We start from the raw sequence: 18,939 nt of genomic DNA, 5'->3' as shown, positions 1-18,939 counted from the left end.
TCATATTGCATTAAAACCATACTCCACCAAAGTGCTAGGTGCATAAATCAATTCCCTCAACAGAGTGCAAATAATCCAGTATTCATGTATAAGTAAACATATTAAAATGTCCATGCATTTCATAAGTTCAAGTCCATCCACTGTTCCACCATCGATGCTGTAATGTCAGGACCGCACCTTGGTATGTGGGACAACCACCATAAGAAGAAACTGCTTACCAGAGGGTTAAACTCTACATTATAAGTGGTTAAACCAGCATGATTCTGCACTCTCCCCCAGGCGCTGGGTCTGCATCAGATGGAACACCGCAGGACTGCATTTAAGACACCTTAAGAAGATGTGGCCTACCATGAAATGCGCAGGGAGTAGCTTATTATGTGAAGTCATGGCGCACACCGCCGGCGGGCAGGTGTTGCTATTTTATATGCTTTTACATGATTATGCTTGTACCACATAAAACAATAAATATAAGGTGTGGAAGATATTGGGCCGTGGTATGCTGGATTATATCCATTCTGTTGAGGGAATTGAATTATGCACCTAGCACTTTGGTGGAGTATGGTTTTAATGCAATATGAATTAATACAGGGTACATTAGCACTTTATGTTCATATTTATTTACACTATAACTAGTTATATGTAAAGAGGCTGTGATTATATTTAGATTTTTTTTTTTAGTTTTGTTTGACTTAATGTTTTGGGATAGTATTATTATACAGGATTTATATAGCGCCAACAGTTTACTCAGCACTTTACAATATAACAGAAGACAACACAGCAACAATACAGTTCAATACAAGAGGGAAAGGAGGATATGAATTAATGCATAATAATTCTATGGCACATTAGCACTTTGTTTGGGTGCACATTGTACATGTAGTGCTTTGCATTTAAAGAGAGCACACCATTTTTGTTTATCATTCCTTTTACTTTCACCTCGTGATCATGGCAGTAAATCCCTTCCTTATCTAGGGTGACCATGCATAATCAGCATACTGAATCTATGGAGAAGCAGCATGGTCACCCTAGGACAGGGCTAGAGAACACTTCCTACTCTCCTCTTTCCCATAACATGTTATGTAGTGCAAAGAGATAACTAGGAACAATGTTACTGATAGCACAGGAAGTTACCAGCTCAAAATATTTATGGCAGCATCAACAGGTATTTATTTTTTTTGCACTAATCAAACAGATGTAACAAAACTCTTTTTAAATTGTGTTTTTTACGTGCCAGAAAAGGTACATTGAGGTTTAAATACACTTTAAATAGCTACAGCCTTCAATGGATACAATGTAGCCTCTTTGAAGATGTATTCCACTCAACTTGGCCCATTGTTTTAATTCAGTTTTACATGTCTATGTTAAGGGGTGGTCTAACACGGAGGTTACACAAGGGTAATTCTCAGTATTCCTCACCCTCACATCTACTTTTTAGATGGTAATGTGTGGTGTGGGATTTGCAGTGTTATTATTATTATTATTATTATCAAACAGTATTTATAAAGCAATCAATAAGGTAAATGTATGTGAGCGCACATAAAAAGTATAGCAGCTGTGCACCAGGTAACCATAAAAAACCTCTAAAAGACAATATAAATCAAAAGTGCAGCGCTAGAGGAAAATCACAATATGAAAATTAAATATATATACATCATAAATAGACAGTTCAATAGGTGTATATATATCATTAAATAGTTCATTAGGTGACTTGGAGTAACTTCAGGTGCTCTCATGTGACTTTGTCCTCCTATGAGTAAGGTGCTGTGATATAAAGTGCGATAAGAATGCGCACTCACCAGAACGCACAGTATAATGAGCATTTTGTTATATTTTTCTTGATGTCATCTGCCAATCTGGATAATATCTGGAGTCCGGTATATTCCCTCCTGTGGTCCTGGACGCTATTAATGGGACATCAAGGTGGTCCGGAGCTCCCCTCAGGTGATAGCTTTGGGGCTGCCTTCTGGAGATTGTAAAAACTCCCTCTCCAATGGGTAGGTGGGTAGCTGCGAATTAATACTCCCCAGGGGAGTCAAAGCAGAGACATCTCCATAGTGTAGTAATATATAGCATTTATTGAGGCATATGCAAGTATCCTTATAAAAAGGAGCAGGTTAAAACAATGTTGACTGACCGTCCAGAGTGTAAGATGGCCACCGGAGCTCCACGATGCTCCGGCGGCGTGACGTCACGGCGTTGTTGGCTTCTCCTACGCGTTTCGTGCACACGCACGTCGTCTGGGTGGATTTGCCAAAGATTGAGTTGGCCAAGGGAGGAGGTGTAGATGGAGAAGAGAAGGGGCCCGAGGACGGAGCCTTGAGGGACCCCAACAGAGAGGGGGAGTGAGGGGGAGGTGGTAGCATTATAGGTAACACTGAAAGAGCGTTGTGACAGGTAGGATGAGAGCCAGGAGAGAGCGAATCTCTGAGGCCGAGGGAGTGTAGTTTTTTGAGGATTGTTATCTTTATGAGTTGATTAGTTTTGTTCTATATACATCCTGATCTCTTGCGCTTAGGTTGACTACACAGTTGTAAATGATAACTAAAGCCCAGGATTTGTAGAGGAGAAAATTGTTACGATATATTTCTTATGTACCTTTTACTCAGCTTACACATTGGTTCAAGTTACTTTCACATGTCATATGTTGATCATGCAAAATGTCAGGCCATACAAAACAGACTTTTGTTTTTTGTAGTTGGCAAATTTGACTTACCCACACAGCTTGTTATATCTCTAGAGGATTTTCCACAGTCCCTTTTTTGGTCAATATATTTTCAAAAAATAAGAGAGATGGAGGAATAAAACACAATCCTATTTTTTAAATGAAGCTCCCTCATAAGTCTATGTTAGCACATATATCTATCATTTATATTTTACTTCTTATACATTTACAGTTTACTTTACTTTCACATTTTGTTGAAAGCATGTTTATAGGAACTAGCTTGTAGGAAAGTAAAGAGCCAATAAACAGTTAAACATGTTTGATTTGTGTCAAAGTTTAATGCATTTGCATTTTCATCTTTAGGGATCTTTGAGCCATACACACGGTATAGAATTTCTGTCTACCCCATACTAGAAAAGAAGGTGGAAGCTCCTTGTACTTCTTATTTCTATGTCAAGGAATCAGGTACGGCATTATTTCATTTATATTATGTAAGAGCTGTTGGGTGAGAAAACCCTGCTAGAGTCTACCCAGTTTTCAGGGTGGGCAGCTGTATAAAAGTATACGATCTTGAATAGGGAGAGATATATAGTAATAGCCAGTATGTATCCAACATTTGGTGTTGCATAAAGATGACACACATACTATGTGAATTAAATTGTATGTAGGAAAATAAGAGAACAGCATATAGCATTGTGAAGTGTTTTATCATACTACAAATCACATACTGTATGTAAGGATGGGGATGAATCCTGAAGTCAAAGGCCAAACCCAAGCTTCATGTATCAGTGTTTCCAAATTTAAGTAAATTAACCACTTGCCTACCAGGCACTTACACCCTTTCCTGCCCAGGCCAATTTTCAGCTTTCAGCGCTGTCGCACTTTGAGTGACAATTGCGCGGTCATGCAACACTGCACCCATATAAAATTTTTATAATTTCTTTCACACAAATACAGCTTTCTTTTGGTGGTATGTACACACTGCTGGGTGTTTTATTTTTTGCACTATAAACAAAAAAAGAGCGAAAATTTGGGAAAATTTTTTTTTCTTTGTTTCTATTATAAAATTTTGCAAACAGGTCATTTTTCTCCTTCACTGATGTGTGTTGATGAGGCTGCACTGATGGGCACTAATGAGCTGGCACTGATATGCAAGAATCATGGGCACTATTAGGCAGCACTGATTGGCACTGATAGGTGGCACTGATGGGCGGCACTGCTGGGCACTGACGGGCGGCACTGATGATCGGTGCTGATCCCTCCTCTGACAATTGCTGGTTATCGGCAGTACTTTCCTCACACTATGACAGCGTGAGGAAAGTGCAGCTCATAACCGGCAACTGCAGGAGGTCATGCGAGGAGCGGAGAGTACGGTTTGGGTGATATTTGGAGACAAGATTGGTGATGTAATTTGGCGCAGTTATAAATGGCTTTATATGTTATTGTTAATGTTTTGAATTTTATCCTTTGGGCAATGGGAATCCAGTGGAGGGATTGGCAGAGAGGGGTGGCAGATACAGAACGGTTAGTAAGGTGGATGAGTCTGGCAGCAGCATTCATGATAGACTGAAGAGGGGATAGCCTGCGATGAGGAAGGCCAGTGAGGAGGGAGTTACAATAGTCAAGTCGAGATATAACAAGGGAGTGGATAAGTTACTTAGTGGTTTCCGAGGTTAAGAACGAGCCTATCTTGGAGATGTTGCGGAGGTGAAGTCTAGATGATTTGGACAGCGATTGGATTTGGGGCTGAAAGGACAGATGGGAGTCTAGGATTACACCTAGTACCCTGGCATGAGGGGAGGAACTGATGGTTGTGGTGTTGATCTTGATGGAGAAGCCAGGGGAGGGGGCAGGGGCTGCAGGGAATACTAAGAGCTCAGTTTTGGAAAAGTTGAGTTTGAGGAAGAGGAGTGACATCCATGCCGATATGCTTAGCTATCATTATGATGCTAATTATGAGACAGCTTTAACCAGTGGTGTATTTAGGTTTTGTGCTGCCCTAGGCAATACAAAAATCGTCTGCCCCCAAAGACACCGATCAACACCACTCCGCAATAGAGAGACACTCATCTTTACAGCTCCAGACAAGAGTCAGACTCTACATAAACCATCATATAGCCTGCAGCCTCTCTCGGATCCCACCTGGTTCCCACAGTGTGCATATCCCTTCTTTCATCCTTTCTTCTGGGGAGAGATGCTGCCCCCCCTGAAAAATGCTGCCCTAGGCAAGTGCCTTGCTTGCCTTGTGGTAAATACACCCCTGGCCTTAACACACCTTGTATAGGAACTACATTTCCACTGTGGGTTTCTTAGCAGAAATTCATTTTTGGGTAGTTGCCACCTACTTTGTATCACTGAATAATCCTTTGTAACTATTACTTCTAGCTCCACTCCATGGCCCTAATACCACAGTAGTAAACCTAAGAGAAACAGAAGCAACAATCAAATGGGATCCAATCAGACAAGATGACGCCAATGGCTTTTTAACTTCATTTAGTGTTGTTTACAATTCTCTCAATGGACATGAATCCGGTAAGAACATTTATCAATACAAACTCAATGCATTCAGTAGGTATTTGAGGGATAGTGGACTAGTGCAATGCTACCGGGTGTGTTTTAGATGGAAGGCAACAAAAATAATGAATCTTTCCCTGGCTTAACTACTGGAAACAGAATTGAGTTGCTATAGGCTACTGCACTTTGCACATTATTAATCATTTCTTATGTCATTATGGATCGTGTGTTCCTGTATGTATCTTTTTAGATGTGGTGAAGATTTTATCACTATGGGGTTCATTTACAAATAAAATAATCTTTTTATAATAAAAAAAATACAGTAATCATGGTGATATCTCTGCACAGTCATGTACGGTACAGTTATAACAAAACAAAAAGATTGCTAAATAATATTTACTTGTCCATGTTATTTAGACACAGACATTTTGCAAGGGAATTTTACTTTAGCTTAGTAAATATGGTAACCATTTAGCAGAGTTGAACCTCATTCACTAAGTGCTGGAGAAAATTCCTTTGCAAAATAAGCAGCCTATTTGCCTTTAGCAAACCAACCCTTATGTGTATATAGCATGGGCAAGAAATTATTATTTAGTGATCTTTTTGTTTTCCTATAATTGTACCTAACATGACTGTGCAAAGCTATATACACAAATGATTATTGTATTTTTATTACACATACAGTACACAATCTTGTTCTATGTTAGTAGACGAGGAGATTTTCACAGCTGGATCAGCTTTGCTATGTAAAATATATTGGAATCCCATAGTTATTTTAAAGACAAAAGCTTCATATCAAAGTGAATGCATACATTGCCATTCAGAGGCAGATCTCTGATGAAATTTGTCAGGTGAGTGGAGATCCTGCCTGTGCTTGCAGTGACCACTGTGCATCCATACCGTTCCTGACTTTAATAACTTTATGAGAACTATTTTTTTTTTTTGATCCTTGTACAAAAAAGTTTTTTTTTTTTTTTTTTTTTTCTTTCTGTGGGAAAAAGGATGCACATGGTTAGCTGCAGAGATTTTCAGCATGTTGGGAAACTACCATGGCTGATGCGGTAGATGTTAGTTGCTAAAAGATCTCCCTTTTGTTTGTTCAAACCCATATGCTTCACAATTATCACTAGTGTCTAATTACTGACCTTGCCAGTGAATATTTGATTGGTCAGCCTTTCTTACATATTGTTCTCTAGTATGTGTTGTGTCATAGTAAAAAGGCCAGTGTTTGCTAAGTTATTCACAAAGACAAGAATTCTGAAATTCAGAGGGGAGCTCAAAGGTACCACATCCCAATAGGCATAACAATATCAAGAAAAAGAAAGAGGGGATATAAAGAAAAAAAATAAAAAGAGGAGGAGAATAAACTCACTGGTGAAAAGAAGAGTAAATGGGACTTAAGGCTTCTTCAGGAGATATTGCTTGTAGCACCTACAACAACAAATCATGCAAAGTTACAAAATATGATAATGAACGTGTTAAACAGATTGAAAAACATAAGTATATGAATCAATGAATTGAAAATATGTAATCGTACATATGCTATATTTTAAGTGAATGTCTCAAAAATCATTGAAGGGCAACTTACCAGCTATTTCATGACTGGTTCGATGGGGCACTTGGATATGCGAAACACTTAGCGTGTGGTTTAAAGAAACAAAAAGTTCTTATATCAGCCTGGACACAGAGACAACTTGGATGGTTGATAGAATAGCCCATATAGGCTCACTGTAAAGATATACAAGAATTACATCAACTGCCACTCACAAAGTCCCCATATTTACTCAACCGATTTAGGCAATAACAATATATCTTTTAGAGATGGAAGTATATCAAACAAATAGCTGCTCAGTGGGCACTAATTATCACCGTCATATTGCTAGCATTGCATCAAAGAGACAAAAATATCTGTCCAAATGGAAAACTGAACCAAAAAAATATAATAACTTAAGAAAAATAAAGGGGTGAAAACAAAGCACCCTAGAAATATTGTGAATATTAATAATGAAAAAATGCCAAATTTACCTCAGTTGTTCACCTAGAAATATGAAGGGGGATGGTGGCAGCAAACAACCTGAAGAAGCCTTAATCAGGCGAAACATGTTGAGAATTGCTGCACCGAATATATAACACTGACTAAAATATCAAGTTTGGGACACTCAAATTGTATTCTTTTAAATGATTGTAATAAACGTTATAAATTTTAGTTTTAGTTTTTCTCATTTTTTATGGCACCTTTAAAGTCCCAAATATTATAAATATCTTGCGAGCCAGAAAATGAACAAAAACTCCTTATTAATACACTCTAATGCTGGATCGCAAACCTCTAACACATAACTACCAATGTGATAAACCGCAAAAAATAAATCTATAGTGTTGCGCTCCCAATCCTAAAATCAATATTTAGTTATTTGAATATGATCTCCATAATAAAGATCACAATAATTAAGAATGATGTGTGCAAATAAACATAAATGCTAATATTCTTAAACTTTGAATTAATACAAGTAAATTATGTGCATAAAAAATGATCAATAACAATAAATCACTAGAAAATATAAAAAATAAAAAATAAAATATAAAAAATAAAAATAAAGATAATGTCCCAAAAAGTGACTTTGTGCTGGAAAATCTTCAATCTAAAATAATTATAAATCGGTGACTGCTTGTGAATCCTCCCTCTGTGAAGATGTGCGCTCACCTCATAAGAAGCCTGCAATTAGGCTATAAAAGCTTGCGGTTCACCTCCTTTGGAACCTACTAGTTTAGGACTCCTGCTTGAAGATAGGATGAATCTCCTCTCCAGAGGGTGCAACTCCTCTATACTTTCATCTCCATGTGATTCTCCACATATAAAAAAGATCTCGACATGGTGCTTTATCTTTTATATAAGTATGCCTTTTATTTGCTTATGATATGGCACTCACATATAAAGTGTGCGGATAGTGGTAGCACAATTACAATCCCAAACCGCCGCTGATTGTCGGAGCTGTGTACTCGTGGTCCGGCTAGCAAACTGACTCCCTCCGAGTGACGTTGCAGTCCCACCCCTAGGGGTGGGACTGCAACGTCACTCGGAGGGAGTCAGTTTGCTAGCCGGACCACGAGTACACAGCTCCGACAATCAGCGGCGGTTTGGGATTGTAATTGTGCTACCACTATCCGCACACTTTATATGTGAGTGCCATATCATAAGCAAATAAAAGGCATACTTATATAAAAGATAAAGCACCATGTCGAGATCTTTTTTATATGTGGAGAATCACATGGAGATGAAAGTATAGAGGAGTTGCACCCTCTGGAGAGGAGATTCATCCTATCTTCAAGCAGGAGTCCTAAACTAGTAGGTTCCAAAGGAGGTGAACCGCAAGCTTTTATAGCCTAATTGCAGGCTTCTTATGAGGTGAGCGCACATCTTCACAGAGGGAGGATTCACAAGCAGTCACCGATTTATAATTATTTTAGATTGAAGATTTTCCAGCACAAAGTCACTTTTTGGGACATTATCTTTATTTTTATTTTTTATATTTTATTTTTTATTTTTTATATTTTCTAGTGATTTATTGTTATTGATCATTTTTTATGCACATAATTTACTTGTATTAATTCAAAGTTTAAGAATATTAGCATTTATGTTTATTTGCACACATCATTCTTAATTATTGTGATCTTTATTATGGAGATCATATTCAAATAACTAAATATTGATTTTAGGATTGGGAGCGCAACACTATACCTTTAAAGTCCCATTTACTCTTCTTTTCACCAGTGAGGAGTTTATTCACAATTCTAAATACCCCAAGTAAGGCAGATTGCAACTGTGAGAGATTTCAAACACGATCATCTGGTGCATACATGTAATGAGCCCAAAGCAAGGCTGCTAAAGAATGTGCATTAGTGGGCTATATAATGGATCCAAATAAGTGCTGTAAAGGAGTTGTCATTAATAATGTGGAGCGAATATGAATGTCATTTTAAGTGTAAATGTGATTGTTTTTTTTAGTTGCTACAGTGAGCAGTGATGTGTACGAATACACCTTACAAACCCTGAAGCCGGAAACTTTGTACACTGCCTTTGTGATAGCTAGCACCCAAGCCGGGAACACAAGCGGACACCGCGTTCACTTCACTACACTTAAATACAGTAAGTTATTACAATGACATATTTGTGCAATGCAACAGATCAACTGTATATGAACTCCACATAGCAGAACCTGTATTCCAGAATACTTCTATACAAGTAATGATCACTTTTCTTAACACTAACGCAGGGTTTATCAGTTGCTGTAATTTTAGTTACATGGGAAAGCTGCAAATACAGCTAGGCAATGTGCTGTAAACCCACCTCTAGAGTGTATAGGAAATCCTGCTAATGTCCCAGAATCATTATTCGAATTTCACAGGTAACCGTTACATTTTTACTGGGTTCTCTGTAGCAGGATTGGTTGCTCGGGAGCTGATTCAGATCTTGGTCTTTAAGAATTATTCTTGATTCTTTAAGAATCATTATTTCACAGTTAACCGTTACAATTTTTACTGGGTTCTCTGTAGCAGGATTGGTTGCTCAGGAGCTGATTCAGATCTTGGTCTTTTAGAATCATTATTGGAATTTCACAGGTAACCGTTACATTTTTTACTGGGTTCTCTGTAGCAGGATTGTTTGCTCGGGAGCTGATTCAGATCTTGGTCTTTAAAACAAAAAAATACCCGTGCTAATGGATAAATATGTATGTGAAACCCCTGTTCGCTTATAAGTGCAGCTGTTGTGACAAAGCAACAAAAAGGTTATAAGTGAAACAAAACAAACAAAAACAGTGCTCACACCAAAGGGTATATAAAACGTTCATAAACAGTCCAAATATAGAATCCAAATTAATTGCAGTGCTCTGTGTTTTCCCACAAATGTGACAAGCTTGTATCAATATGTGCTCCTCTTCATCAAGTGCCAGTATGTACCATACTCACCAGAAATAATTGACTCCTTGTTTATACACGAAAGTCAAATAGCGCCTTTTATTATACACCTCCAGGAGTAGAATCGGTGTGCTGCCGGAACCATATGGTCAATCAGATAAGTAGCCTCAGGTATTACTGATCACTAACTCTACTTGTCTCCAAAGTCCTCCAAGAACCACCCACTATTTGCAGAAGAGAAGCCTCCCATAGTGAAACACCATTTATTGTGAGCTTAAAAATAGGTAAAATTGCACCTACAAAGGATTAAATTGTATTAGGCATTCATATAAGTGTGCCAGGAAGTGCTACTGGCGATCCAATGTGCGTTTTTACCTTATCAGAAATGATATAACCGGTTATTGCACTCAACTCCTAAGTCCTGTTGTGAGCTGACAAACACACCAGGTGTGTCAGCCCTACCCAACGTCTTCTGCTATACTTATCAACCATTCTTAAGCAGCCCATAGATTATGCAATGTTCCCTTATCAACACAGTTAATCCCCTATTGTGTTCTGCTGTGGGGGAGCCTTCTCTGCCGACAGAACACAATAATCACTCCTGGTGTCTATATCCACCAGTAGTAATCACATGAAAAAAAATCTGACAGGCTGATTGTACTGAAGTCGGCCAATAGATGTGGCAGTGGACCAACCTTAGATGGATTGAATCTCAGCCGTTTCCTGCTATGGTATGTCTTAACTCAACTAGCTACAACATAAAGGCTAATCATTATACACACCAAGATGAGAACTAGGTGTACTCTTTGCAATAAGACAACAGAGAGTTGAGAAGACACAGAACCTCCATGAGTATCTATGAAGATCAAGAGTTTTTCTCTTCTTTTGCACTTATCAAACAGATATACCAAAATTCTTTCAGTTGTATTTTTAAACAACCAAAAGGGAGCAAATGAGAGATTGTTAGTTTAGATACACTTTACTATAACAGTATTTATTTATATCTTTTATTCTCCTTTTTGGTTTAGACAGTGAAGATTTTGGCCACATTATTGGAATAATCGGAGTACTTGTAATGCTTTTCGTGGTGTTTGGAATTGCATATACATGCAAGAAAGAAGTGTAAGTTACAGTATAACACTGTCGGATTGAACAGCAGCAAAAAAAAAAAAATGACAGGGGTCACAAAACCCCATTTCTATTCCAAGATGAACAAAGTTTTGCCTTTGGTTCCACTGTAACTGATGGGTCTGGATACACATTAAGCTGATTGAGAGTCATGCTATCAAATTCCCCCAAAGGTCACCCAATGTGTTGTCCTTTTTGACCATCTTTGTAGGTGTACAATTTCACATATCTCTATAAAATACACACAAGTAATATCCACATGGAACATTATGTAAATACTTTATGCAGAAGCGTTTCTAAGAAAAAAAATAGTGTGTGTGTATATATATATTCACACACTATTGCCAAAAGTATTGGGCCAGCCCTCCAAATCATTGGATTTTAGTGTTCCAATCACCTCCATGGACACAGATGTATAAAATCAAGCACCTAGGCATGCAGACTGCTTCTACAAAAATTTGTGAAAGAATGGGTCGCTCTCAGGAGCTCAGTGAATTCAAGCATAGTACAGTGATAGGTTTCCACCTGTGCAATAAGTCCATCCGTGACATTTCCTTGCTACTAAATATTCCACGGTCAACTGTTAGTGGTATTATAACAAAGTGGAAGCAGCTGAGAACAACAGCAACTCAGCCACGAAGTGGTAGACCACGTAAAATGACAGAGCGGGGTCAGTGCATGCTGAAGTGCACAGTGTGCAGAAGTTGCCAACTGTCTGCAGAGTCAACAGGTAAAGATCTCCAAACTTCATGTGGCCTTCTGATTAGCACAACAACAGTGCATAGAGAGCATCATGGAATGGGTTTCCATGGCCGAGCAGCTGCATCCAAGCCTTACATCACCAAGTACAATGCAAAGTGTCGGATGTAATGGTATAAAGCACGCCATCACTGGACTCTAGAGAAGTGGAGACGTGTTCTGTGGAGTGATGAATCCCACTTCTCTGTCTGGCAATCCAATGGACATGTCTGGGTTTGGTGGTTGCCAGGAGAACAGTACTTGCCTGACTGCATTGTGCCAAGTGTAAAGTTTGGTGGAGGGGGGATTATGGTGTGGGGTTGTTTTTCAGGGCTTGGGCTTGGCCCCTTAGTTCCAGTGAAGGGAACTCTTAAGGCATCATCATACCAAGACATTTTGGACAATTTCTTACTCCTAACTTTGTGAGAACAGTTTGGGGATGGCCCCTTCCTGTTCCAACATGACTGCGCACCAGTGCACAAAGCAAGGTCCATAAAGACATGGATGAGTGAGTTTGGGGTGGAGGAACTTAACTGGTCCTCACCTCAATCCGATAGAACACCTTTGGGATGAATTAGAGTGGAGACTGGGAACCAGGCGTTCATGATCGACATCAGTGCCTGACCTCACAAATGTTCTTCTGGAAGAATGGTCAAACATTCCCATAGACACACTCCTAAACCTTGTGGACAGCCTTCCCAGAAGAGTTGAAGGTGTTCTAGCTGAAAAGAGTGGGCCAACTCAATATTGAACCCTACAGACTAAGGGTAAAGGCAGGCATCCCAATACGTTTGCCAATATAGTGTGTGTGTGTGTGTATAGGTAAAATTGTATCACTTAGTCTAGTTCACACTGGCATTGAGGAGTGTTAAAAAGGCCCCTCAAACACCTGCTTTCAAACACCTATGCAAATGCTACTATGGGCAGCACACAGTGCTCTTCACATTATCAGAACATGAAGCGTTAGTATCGAATTGAGTATTGAAGCCTCATGTTGAGTCAGGGAGATTTTTAAGCCTTTCAATGCCTCCCATTCAATTCTATAGTGATGCTCCACAAATGCACTGGCAGGAGTTTGCGGGTCATTTGCAGTGCAGTTGAGGCACTTTAGTAACATTACAGTTTATTATAGGCATTTGTGCTGTGGTTTTAACACTTGTAAGGCACTAAAAAAATGCTTCGAAAATGCACATAGGGAGTTTGGGGAGCATTTTTTAACGCTTGTAAAAAGCCAGTCTAATTTTTTTACATTTTTGCTCATAGTAAAGCTTATTAACGCCTGTCTAATGCCTATACTAATGCTATAGGAGCGCTTGGTAAGCGTTAGAAATGTAGTTAAGTGTGAACAATCCTTTAGGGGAGAACGTAAACCTTTAGTTTAGAAAGTAAAGCCTTTAGTTGACATTTAGATTTTTCTCAGTAGAACCCACTCAAGAATATTTTAAAACGTCATCAATACTAAAATAATTTACATTGCAGGATCAAACATCTCTTGTGGCCAGATGTTCCTGACCCAGCACACAGTAGCATTACTGAATGGTCTTCAGATTGGGTGAAGGTAAGTTACAGATGTTATGCATTTCACTTGAACCATAATAAAGCTATCTTTGTTTCCTTGTGGAATGTACAGTAATTCTGTCCTACTCGATGGAGAACAATTACATTGTTTCATTTTAGCCCAATTTTGTTCTGCAGATATATTACAGTTAGAGAATATCATGTTATTAGCAGAAAGCTTGTATAGAGAACTTGGCACATTTGGTTTCCATGACCCTAGTAGGACCCAGGGGAGGACTGACAGATCATGGGGCCCCTGTGTCCTTGACCACACTCAAAGCACACCCAAAAAAGCCTATAAAAGGTACCAGGGGCATTTCGTGGGGCCCCCTACTGACCCTGGGCCCTCGGGCAGTGCCCGAGTGCTCTAATGGTCAAGTCCGCCCCTGGTAGGACCTGAGAAGATGTGCAATGAATGACATCAGAGTATTGAAATAATGAAAAGATATGAACGTGACAGGTTCTGCCGTTAATTGTCATGCAACAATTCTCTGCAGCATTGTTGAAATGAATTTAGCCAGACTTCTTTACATCAACCCCATCCTCCAGCTGTACCAACAGATATGTCTTGGGTCTCATAAACATGAAACCTTTCTAGATCAGTCTGTGATTAGAAACTGTCAGCAACCAAGCACAGAAAAAAAAAAAAACTAAAAGCACAGACACATCAAGCATTTTAAATGCTTACTTGCAGTTTTTTTTTTCCTTTCCATGAATTATTTTCTAATGACTCACAATGTGAACTTGCTAGTAAATTTGACTTCTCCATTTGCTTACTACAGTCCCCTCCTCCTGCCTCCATGCCCATCATAGCGTTCTTCTCTAGGAGTGTCTAATTACAGTCTGTGGTGACCCAGCTCCTCCGACCCCTCCCTACATAACCTTTTATGTAGCAGCGAGGGGATGAGGGAGGGGGAAAGGGAATACTATAGTGTGTCACTTGAGTGACAGCTGACTTCACATCCAGGATGATAGTGCCCAGCAGCAGTCTCAGGGCTTTTGGATGTCTGTGCAAGGCAGGTTTTCACAAGGAAATAACTTCTATAAAATGTTAAATGATCATGTATTGTTCAAATGATTGGTCTGGCAACTGGGTTTGTTTAAATCACCAATGTTCCTGTGAGGAAATCCACACAGCAAGTCATGCTGGCAAGGAGGCATTTGCCAATATACAGTGAAGGAAGTAAGTATTTGATCCCCTGCTGATTTTGAATGTTTGCCCACTCACAAAGAAATGATCAGTCTACAAATCGAATGGTAGGCGTATTGTAACACAGAAAGACAAACAGTAACAACAAATTCAAAAGAAATGCATGTCTAAACTACGCACTGATTTGCATGTTCATGAGGAAAAAAAGTATTTGATCTCCTATCTTCCAGCAGGATTTCTGGCTACCAGGTGTCTTTCCTACAGGTAACAAGCTGAGATTAGAAGCAGTCTCTTAAAGGGAGTGCTGCTAATCTCATTTTGGTACCTGTATAAAAGACACCTGTCCACAGGAGCAATCAAACAATCAGATTCCAAACTCTCCACTATGGCAAAGACCAAAGAGCTGTCCAAGGATGTCAGGGACAAGATTGTACACCTACACAAGGCTGGACTGAGCTACCAAACTACCTCCAAGCAGCTTGGTAAGAAGGTAACAACAGTTGGTGCAATCATTCGCAAATGGAAGAAACCCAAAACAACTGTCAGTCTCCCTAGGTCTGGTGCACCATGCAAGATCTCACCTCGTGGGGTGTCAATGATCATGAGAATAGTGATGAATCATCCCAGAATTACATGTGAGGATCTTGTCAATGATCTCCAGGCAGCTGGGACCACAGTCACCAAGAAAACAATTAGTAACACACTACGCCAACAAGCATTGAAATCCTGCAGTGCCCGCAAGGTCCCTCTGCTCAAGAAAGCACATGTCCAGGCCCATCTAAAGTTTGCCACTGAACATCTGAATGATGCAGAGGAGGACTGGTTGAAAGTGTTGTGGTCAGATGAGACCAAAATTGAGCTCTTTGGCATCAAGTCAACTCGCTGTGTTTGGAGGAGGAGGAATGCTGCTTTTGACCCCAAGAACACCATCCCAACTGTCAAACATGGTGGTGGAAACATTCTGCTTTGGGGGTGTTTTTCTGCTAATGGGACAGGACAACTGCACCGCATCAAAGGGACAATGGACGGGGCAATGTACTGTCAAATCTTGGGTGAGAACCTTCTTCCCTCAGCCAGGGCATTGAAAATGGGTTGTGGATGAGTGTTCCAGCATGACAATGACCCAAAACACACGACCAAGGCAACAAAGGAGTGGCTCAAGAAGAAGCGCATTAAAGTCCTGGAGTGGCCTAGCCAGTCTCCAAACCTTAATCCGATTGGCAACTCGACCTTTCAGCTCCCTCCACAGATTTTCAAATGTCAGCCACCAAACCATAACGACTTGGAGAGGATCTGCCAAGAGGAGTGGGCCAAAATCCCTCCTGAGGTGTGTGCAATTCTGGTGGCCAACTACAGGAAACGTCTGACCTCAGTACTTGGTGGCAAATCCCTTGTTGGCAATCACAAAGTCAAGTATTTGATCCCCTTCACAAAACCTATTTCCTTCACGAAATCAGTGCATAATTTGTTAGACATGCATTTCTTTTGAATTTTTTTATTGCTATTCTGTTTCTCAGTGTTACAATACACCTACCATGCGATTTTTAGACTGATCATCTCTTTGTGAGTGGGCAAACATTCAAAATCAGCAGGGGATCAAATACTTATTTCCTTCACTGTATCAGTCAGCATTGGTTCTCAGTGATTTAGGATGGGAAGAGGAGGTTTGGCTCATTGTTATGACTATCATCTCTCATTGCAGGCTGCTCTTCTTGTGAATCCAGAAGAGAATGATGGCGCGTTCCACGCAGGGGACCTTCAGGTTCTGCACACTGCTTACATTAATGAAAAAGCTCTCCTTATGGATGAAGAAGGTAGAAAGCGTCTAAGTGCTGACACAGTGGGTAGCACCGACTCAAGGACTTCCCCAGAGGATTCCTCTCCGGTGCACTATGCCATCACAGAGTTCCATCATGAATTGTTAGAGAGTATGCCATTATTACAGTCTACTTCATGTTCAATGGCCAGCAGCTACAACTCACTAATATCTTCCTCAGGAGACATGCACTGTGAAATCCAGGAGACCCACCATGTGTTGGAACTAGAGCAGTTGAGTGGAGACATTCTTGCTGAAGTGAACCCATATCTGAAAAACTCTGCCAACAGCAGGGAGACCATACATTTTGTCAGTAGCTAAAAGCAATTACACATGCTTCTTGTCACTTTATAACACACAGCTAGCTGCATTGCCACAGGTCCCTTTGTGTATTCTGCTGTGATCCTATTAACACCAACTGGCCAAGTCCTGAAGAAGGGGGAAGGTGCCCCCCAAATACGTTGGCTGTGTCTGATGCTCTTAACTATTAAAAGTTTCAAAAAGTCCTTTAAGTGAGATGAACTTTTGTACCAGGCGCTTCTTTGTATAGGGCAGCACAGTGGCTAAATGGTTAGCACTTCCGCCTGGCAGCACTAGGGTTGTTGGTTCGAATCCCAGCCATGGCACCACCTGCCTGGAGTTTGCATGTTCTCTCTGTGCCTGCGTGGGTTTCCTCCGGGTACTCCGGTTTCCTCCCACGCTCCAAAAACATGTTGGTAGGTTAATTGGATCCTGTCTAAATTGGCCCTAGTACAAGTATGTATGAATGTGAGCTAGGGCCCTTAAATTGTACACCCCTTGAGGGTCAGGGACTGATGTGAATGTACAATATATATGTAAAGTGCTGTGTAAATTGACGGAGCTATATAAGTACCTGAAATAAATAAATACATTCAAGTGTTACTTTATAAGGTTAGTTTGAGACCGCTTAGTTGAAATGAATGTTTACTGTATGCAGCACAAGAGGCTGCACTGTATTTCTGCTTCCACATCAGCCCAGAGCCTTCTGTAACAGTAAAGTGGGCTGTGTTCCTACCAGATCCTAAACACAGCCCTTCTGTGGCAGAACAGAGAGTTGTCCTTGTATTTTTATCAATGAAAACAAGGAAATCTCCAGTTGGCCAAGGTGGAGCTTGTGACTTCATCTGTCTGCTGGTCTACCTCAGCAAATCAGAACATGCTTCGTATTAATTGATTCCAGGGGCGGACTGACAATTTGGAAACTCGGGCACTGCCTGAGGGCCCGGGGTCAGTAGGGGGCCCCAAGAGATGCCTCTGGTACTTTTTTGAGTTTGGGCAAGGACACAGCAGCCCCATGATCCCCTCTTGTGCGGGGGCCCCATGAGTTGTCAGTCTATTTTTTCCAGACAGGAAGTGAAAAAAACAAAACTGCAACAGCATTAATGCTATTAAATGAGTATGACAGCCCAGCAAATAGAAGTCTGCATCTTCCTCTCAGTACACGTCCCCTTTAACAGGCATAGGACCTTAGGTGTGTTATGTATACCAAAAAAAGGTTAGCGAGGTAAAAGGGGCGGATGCAACACGCGCACACATACCTACACACACACACCTACACATCCTAACACCTACACATCTACACACACACACACCTTCACACACCTCTACCTCTATTATTATTATTATACAGTGTTTATATAGCGCCAAAAAGTTTGCTCAGCGCTGTACAATATAGTGGGGGACAGTACATGAGACAATACAGTAACAAAACAATATATGAGAGGTTTGAGGGCCCTGCTCTTTCGAGCTTACAATCTAGGAAGGAGGGGATAGTGGTACAGGAGGAAGTGGCTGTGGGGGATGGAGTGGTGGGAGGAGTGAAGGAGATCGGCTGTTAGGTGAGGGTGGGGTAGGCTTCCCTGAAGAGATGGGTTTTCAGGGTGCGCCTAAAGGTCAGGAGGGTAGGTGACAGTCTGATGAATTGGGGTAGTGAGTTCCACAGGATGGGGGAAGTCCTGGAGAAGTCCTGCAGTTGGGCGTGGGAGGAGGAGACCAGGGAGCTAGAAAGTAGGAGGTCTTGTGAGGAGCGGAGAGTACGGGTTGGGTGGTATTTGGGTATCAGGTCGGTAAGGTAGTTTGGGGCAGTGTTATGAATGGCTTTGTACTTCAATGTTAGTAGTTTGAATTTAATGCGTTGGGCAATCGGAAGCCAATGGAGGGAATGACAGATGGGGGTGGCAGAAGCGGAGCGGTTGGTAAGGTGGATGAGTCTGGCCGCTGAGTTCAGGATAGACTGAAGTGGGGATAGTCTGCGATGAGGTAGGCCGATGAGGAGGGAGTTGCAGTAGTCGAGTTGTGAGATAATAAGGGAGTGAATGAGTTGTTTAGTAGTGTCTGGGATTAGGAACGTACGTATTTTGGAGATGTTGCGGAGGTGGAGCCTGATGAGTTTGCCAGCGACTGGACATGGGGTTGGAAGGACAGATTTGAGTCTAGAGT

At 40.7% G+C, this 18,939-nt stretch overlaps 1 protein-coding gene across 1 annotated transcript in view; it reads left to right on the top strand.

Annotated features, from left to right (window-relative positions):
- LOC149453649 (interleukin-31 receptor subunit alpha-like) overlaps positions 1-16,985 on the top strand; it is a 56,290-nt gene extending 39,305 nt beyond the window's left edge. Inside the window, exons 11-16 of the mRNA XM_089688078.1 lie at positions 3,026-3,127; positions 5,048-5,194; positions 9,180-9,320; positions 11,119-11,212; positions 13,436-13,514; positions 16,366-16,985. Of these exons, the coding sequence (XP_089544204.1) occupies positions 3,026-3,127; positions 5,048-5,194; positions 9,180-9,320; positions 11,119-11,212; positions 13,436-13,514; positions 16,366-16,800 (998 nt within the window). The 3' untranslated portion in view covers positions 16,801-16,985. The remainder of the gene's footprint in view (positions 1-3,025; positions 3,128-5,047; positions 5,195-9,179; positions 9,321-11,118; positions 11,213-13,435; positions 13,515-16,365) is intronic.
- Positions 16,986-18,939: the final 1,954 nt, after the last annotated feature.

Source organism: Staurois parvus, unplaced genomic scaffold (assembly GCF_062004578.1).
Source record: "Staurois parvus isolate SC_StPar_1 unplaced genomic scaffold, SC_StPar_1.0 ptg000445l, whole genome shotgun sequence".
Taxonomy (NCBI): Eukaryota; Metazoa; Chordata; class Amphibia; order Anura; family Ranidae; genus Staurois; species Staurois parvus.
This window is presented reverse-complemented; position numbering and strand designations above follow the sequence as displayed.